Source organism: Lolium rigidum, chromosome 1 (assembly GCF_022539505.1).
Source record: "Lolium rigidum isolate FL_2022 chromosome 1, APGP_CSIRO_Lrig_0.1, whole genome shotgun sequence".
In the NCBI taxonomy this organism is placed as follows: Eukaryota; Viridiplantae; Streptophyta; class Magnoliopsida; order Poales; family Poaceae; genus Lolium; species Lolium rigidum.
The window spans coordinates 224,801,714-224,807,893 of NC_061508.1; the positions used below are offsets into that span (position 1 = coordinate 224,801,714).

At 43.8% G+C, this 6,180-nt stretch overlaps 1 protein-coding gene across 1 annotated transcript; it reads left to right on the plus strand.

Moving 5' to 3' along the window:
• The first annotated feature begins 1,477 nt into the window (after positions 1 to 1,477).
• On the plus strand, positions 1,478 to 4,700 carry LOC124690723 (protein LAZ1-like). The gene is made up of 8 exons (XM_047224077.1): positions 1,478 to 1,846; positions 1,941 to 1,997; positions 2,078 to 2,186; positions 2,601 to 2,785; positions 2,865 to 2,953; positions 3,271 to 3,532; positions 3,662 to 3,910; positions 4,080 to 4,700. The coding sequence occupies exons 1-8, from the start codon at positions 1,694 to 1,696 to the stop codon at positions 4,395 to 4,397; spliced, it is 1,422 nt and encodes a 473-aa protein (XP_047080033.1). The 5' UTR covers positions 1,478 to 1,693; the 3' UTR covers positions 4,398 to 4,700.
• Positions 4,701 to 6,180: the final 1,480 nt, after the last annotated feature.

The window sequence follows — 6,180 nt, forward strand, 5'->3', positions numbered from 1 at the left end:
TTATTACGTGATTTGGTGGGAGGGTAAATCGGTCCAAAAAAGTGTTGGATCAAGGAAACAATCCTCCCTTTATTATTAGGTATAGATAGATATAGATTATCTCAGTATCCATAGGGATCCGGAAAACCAAGTGGAAAGCTGAATAGAACACGGACAAGCTCATAGTCGGGCTGCACTCATACACGGATTTTGGAAGGAAAATCGAAGTATTAAGAAAAGTAACTGAGGTAAAAAAAAACATGCATCTCCCTAAAAAAAAAATCGATAGACCGAGCTAAATCGCTGCATCTTTGTACAACAACAACAGCTCCCTCCCGCCGGGTTGAAATTGAAACAGAGTGTATTTTTCTATGTTATGTCAGCTGAGTGGAGATTGAGACAGACATACCCATAGCAGCGCCGGGCAACTCATCGCCGGGGGAGGAACCGACGCCAGCAGGAGTCCCTCCCATACTGTTCCCCACTGAACCAAAATGGCGACGCGGAAGGACGGAGGGAGATGGAGAAATCGCCAGTGGCATCAGATCTCACAGACAAACCGGAACGCTTGGAGGGAGCCTTCGCCCTTGCAGGTGAAGGAGCTTCTCAGCAAAACAGGATTGGTCACCGGAATCGCGCCACGGAGAGTTGCCGTCGGAGCTGCGCTCGCCGGACATGGGGGCCGAGATGGTTGGGAAATTGCTGTGGCTGCCATTCTTTTTTTTTTTTTCCGTTTTGGGAGATGGTGCGTGGCCTGGCTGACTCGTGGACGATGGCTGGGCTTTCTCCTATTCCGGTGACTGGCCCACTATCTGTTCCGCGCGCCCGCGGCTTCTGCTTCCCTTGAAAGAAAAAACATCTTCTGCTGACCGCCACATCAGCGCCTTGCAGAAGTCGCCGGCCCACGGGACACAACACGCCGACGCCGTCACGCCACGGCTCGCCCCTCCGCCGCGCGCTCCTTCTCGCGGGAAATCACGCCGACAACTCCGCCGCCACGCCCGAATCGCCTCGATCCGGCCGCGCCCGATCGGGATCCGTGCGCCGCCTGGTGCTTCGTAGGTCAGGTTTCTTCTTCGGACCCCGTGTGTTTCCTTTTAAATCCGTGCAGGCAGCGAGATGTTCCATGGGAGTCGAACACTCGAATTCCTCTGACCTAGCCTCGTAGTCGCGCGTAGATTGTTCCTCTCCGCCTCCTGCTGGTGTTTCTAGGACGAGGACTCGAGGAGTCTGAGCGATCTGAACGGAAATTAGCATACTCTTTTGTGGTTGGGAGCCTTTAGTGCTTGCTAGGTTGGCTGAAAACTTGCAATCCCTGTCTGACTTCGCCCTCTTCATTGCCCTAAGTTTTGCGTATGATGGCTTAGTCAGCTGGTCTCGTTTGTAGTGCCTGCGCATATGCTCTACTACTGAAACTAACTCTGTTACCGGAAACTATGTTGTTGTGGATAATCGATTGATTGGTTGGTACCAGTGACAGGTTGGAACTAACACACTTCTTCTTGCGCTGCAGGTAGTAGCCATAGCGCGAAGAATCTGAAAATTTGATATAACCTATACTGGAAGCTCATTTGTCAGTCGGGTATCGTCGATATTTGCGGTTGCAACGAGTGCCTTGTGCATCTGTAGATGCCCGCTGATCAGGGAAGGTGATGTTGGTTGAGATTGAGAGCTTGTGACATCGCATAGACTTGAACAGTAGCTGTCTGCCACCATGAGGGTCAATCTTGAGCTCCTCGTGCCCTTGATGGCGCAATACAAAGCACCAGCATGGGCCACAATTGTTGCTGGGTTCTTTGTTCTGCTCGCCCTTTCTCTCTCCATGTACCTGATATTTGACCATCTATCGGCATACAACAACCCTGAGGTTTCTACTTTTTTCTTTCAGCTGCATCAGTTTTCAACCTAGCTCTATTTGATAAGCATTTCTTTACTCTTTTGTACTTGTTCTACCTCTCCAGGAACAAAAATTCGTTCTCGGTGTTATATTGATGGTCCCTTTCTACGCAATTGAGTCGGTAAAACCCCTAAGCAATTTCTTTATGTGCTAAATTATCTCAACAGTATGTTTTGTAACCGTGCTCTCCTTTTGGAACAGTATATTTCTTTGATAGATCCAAATACCAATGTTTACTGTGGCATCATGCGCGATGGTTATGAAGCATTCGCCATGTACTGCTTTGGAAGATATATTACTGCATGTTTAGGTAAGTTGTATCTAGTGACAATGGGATGAGCCCTACTTTGTTACCTGCAGCAGTTAGCTTTGCTTGTCAGCTTGCATTTAGTAGAGCTGACACCATTTTCTACTTTGAAGTGCTAATGCTTAGGCTATTATTGTACTTCGCATTCTAAAAAAATCTTTTTACAGAACACGAATAGAACATCTGACACCATTTTCTACTTTGAAGTGCTAATGCTTAGGCTATTATTGTACTTCGCATTTTAAAAACATTCTTTTTACAGAACACGAACATAATATCTGTTCAAATAACGAATCCTCGTGGATTGAATGCTGCATGGATTTTTTTATTGCCTTGTATATCTGAAAAGTGTGAACTTGAAGGGATCGTTTATTAGTCGATGTATTCTGTTTCTTTACTCTATGTGTTCAAATGTAGGTGGGGAAGAAAAAACGATAGCCTTTTTGAAGAGAGAAGGCGGCACAGATTCTGGGCAACCCCTTTTGGATCATGCCTCCGAGAAAGGAATCATACACCATCATTTTCCTGTCAATTTTATATTGAAACCTTGGCGAATGGGGACGCGGTTTTACCAGATTATCAAATTTGGAATCTTCCAATATGTAATCCACTAACCCTTATTGCAATTTTATAGTTCTGGAAAGTTGAGAATATATTAGTTAAAGAATTTTTCTCATGCAGGTGATTATAAAGACGCTCACAGCTAGCTTATCGCTTTTTCTAGAAGCTTTTGGTGTATATTGTGAAGGAGAATTCAATTTGCGATGCGGGTAAGATGATTATCTCTTTTCTGCTTGTTTGGTCTCACAGGGAAATAAGGCACTGATACTTTGAGTTGCTTATGCAGAAGACTTGACTGTGTAGACAGAATATAAAATTTAGGGTTTTCATGCCGTCTTCGTGACGATGAATGAAACATACATGCTCCAGTTTTGCTCTCTAATCATCGGAGAATTAATCCATGTCTCACTTTTGACTCTTTCACTGGAAGCCCAAGCTGATATTTCTAAATCAATTAATTGCTTAAAATTTTCTTATATCTTTCTCTAGTTATGTGATAACTCATACACATCGCTTTTTTATGCAGATACCCCTACTTTGCTGCGGTCCTTAATTTCAGTCAGTTTTGGGCCCTGTATTGTTTAGTAGAATGGTACACAGCCACCAAGGAGGAATTGGCACATATAAAACCTCTGGCTAAGTTCCTTTCTTTCAAGTCAATAGTATTCTTGACTTGGTGGCAAGGAGTTGTGATTGCAATAATGTTTTCTTTGGGCTTGCTTAGAAGTCCTATAGCCCAGAGCTTGGAGTTAAAATCGAGTATTCAAGATTTCATTATTTGCATAGAGGTATTTATATTTCCAAGTTTATGTTTCTAAAAGTTTTCTTGGCTTTCGCTTTAAAAATTATAGTACTGTCATGTTTCTGTGATTACCTGCTGTGTAAATCTGATGGCATTGTGTCTTCCTCCAGCACAGATGGGCATAGCGTCAGTTGTTCACCTCTATGTGTTCCCTGCTAAGCCCTATGAGCTCTTAGTTAACCAGACACCTGGAAACATTTCAGTCCTCGGAGATTACGCATCAGCTGACCCTATAGATCCTTACGAAATCAAGGAAAGCAACCGGCCCAGCAAAATGAAGCTTCCACAGTTTGAACCGGATGAGAGAAGTGCAACAAACATCAAGGAGAGTGTCAAAGACTTTGTGATCGGCAGCGGGGAATATGTGAGTTCTCGACATCTTTTAAGATATCTTACCATGAAGCTGTCAATGTATATATTTTTATCATGTCTCACGCTCGGTTATGAATTACGAAACATGTGGTTAGCACGTGCGCACAATATGGGTCACAGTTTTAATGCTTCTGCATTGTTTCTCTTCCACCAACCTTTAGGTGATCAAGGATTTTAAGTTCACTGTTAACCAAGCAGTGCGGCCAGTGGAGAAGCGGTTCGATAAACTGATGAAGAAGAAAGACAAGTATAAGAAAAGCCAGGATGACAACTGGGTGAGTGCCGCATCACCAGAGAGACCGGTTCGTGGTATCGATGATCCGCTACTAGGCGGGAGCTCAAGTGACAGTGGGGTCCTGAAGGGTAAAAAACACCGTAGAATGGCCAGCTCAGCTGCTTCTGCGGACAGTTGGGGAGGTGGCGACAAGACACCTGATGGCTACGAGATAAGGGGACGCCGCTGGGCAGTGAAGAATTAACGGTTTAACCAGTATGCAGGATTGGTACATTCTCAAACCATACACGTGAAAAAGAAAGTGGCATTTTGTTACAGCAATCGCTGGTAACCTTCTGCAACACTGGCCAGTTTTGTTGCCTATGCAAGTTCACGTTGTGCTGTGTTGTAGTTAGCTGTACCTCCTGAATCCTGATGAATCCTTATACTGTAGTTTCTGTGCATAGCCTATTATTTCCTCTTTTAAAAAGGATTGGTACAGAAATCGATTATTACAAATTCAATTGGTGTTACTCAGAATTGAGACGGAACTTTATTTCCATACAAACGGAAGGCCCCTGTACAAGTGTCCCCTCTTTGCCGATTTACCTATTTTTGTGACAGTATTGCTTTGTACAGTAGTCTCATGAATATCAGATGAACCATAAAGGAGATTACAATAATTTGATCCTGAAGTAGAATGTGTTATATATTTCATGCATATAGCATGTGAAATCTTTTTCTGGAAAATCAGTTGTTGCATCCAATGTCTCTCTCTTTTCATGCCTTTTTTCTCCTACAAAATTCCACGAAAACTGCAAATGGAGACCAAGTTACATGTAGCTCTTTATTTTCAAAAATTCAGAAATTATAGTTTTAAGTTTTAAAAAAATCTGAAAAAAATTTCTTGACATAGACAATGATGAAATTTACAAACGTGCAAAATCTCAATGTGAAATTATTTGTAATGACAAAATCTGATAGGTTTTATAATTTTGAAATGTGCACTATTCACTATTCTCATATCCACACATTTGTCATTTTTGTGAAGCCTAAAGCACTCAGAATTTCACACTGAGATTTTGCATGTTTGTAGATTTCATCATTAGCTACATCCAGAATTTTTTTCAAAAAAAATTAAAACTTAAAAATATAATTTACGAATTTTAAAAAATAAAGAGCTACATGTAGCTCGGCCTCTATTTATCCACTCTCCAAAGTTCCATGACTAATAATTAAATGAAGAAATAGAGCTACTAGTTACGGGACAAACTATCTTGCTTTTTTCTGTTATCCTGAGTCCTGATGTACTGTGTAACATCTTCTGTTCATTCTTTTAAGGGACATTTAATTAATCATGACATATCTAAAATTCGTTATATATTTTTCCGTGACTGTCTTGAGCATATGCATAGCAAAGGTGGGAGCATCTGCACACTGCTGTGCAGTCTGTGCTCCTCCTTATACCCTGGCTCCCTCTGCCTCTGAATATTTAGACAAGTGTACTTCTCGACACTTGGTCAGTTTCGTCAGGTTTGTTGTAGTTGGCCGTTTCTTTCGTTTTCTGATTCGGGTTGTTCTGGTTGTCGCGCTTTGTACGCCGCCAGAACCTAGTCTAGACCGTTGAACTTGAGCATGATTGCTCGGACTAGCGCGGCACAGAACACTCATGCTCATCGTCTCTGAACTCTCTCTCGAACGAGAGAGGTTAGAGCATCTCCACTCGTCTCCCCGATGAGGCCCCCGAACGACGTTCTTTCCATCCGGACGATTTAATTCGGTCCAGTCGTGCCTACGGTTCCTCGTTTTCGTCTGGATTTGGGCCTAAATTCATCCGGCGATCCCACGCCATCCCCGCCCCCCCGGGGAGCTCCCGGGGACTCCGGACAAAACAAAAGCGCGCGAAACGGCGAGGAAACTTCCCGCGCGTCTGGTGGCCCCAACTTGTCGGCGAGAGACACCGATCGTCGTCCTCATCGCATCGTCTTCCGCGCGCTGTAAAGCCTCGCCGCCGGTCGGCATTCGCCGGCCGCGTAGCTTCCACGCGG

Bases quoted from the DNA above. Each gene is read 5' to 3' on its own strand.
- LOC124690723 (XM_047224077.1), top strand. From the start codon at position 1,694: ATGAGGGTCAATCTTGAGCTCCTCGTGCCCTTGATGGCGCAATACAAA. The intron at 1,998-2,077 runs GTAAAACCCCTA...CTTTTGGAACAG, and splicing joins CTTTCTACGCAATTGAGTCG to TATATTTCTTTGATAGATCC. The intron at 3,533-3,661 runs GTATTTATATTT...CCTCCAGCACAG, and splicing joins ATTTCATTATTTGCATAGAG to ATGGGCATAGCGTCAGTTGT.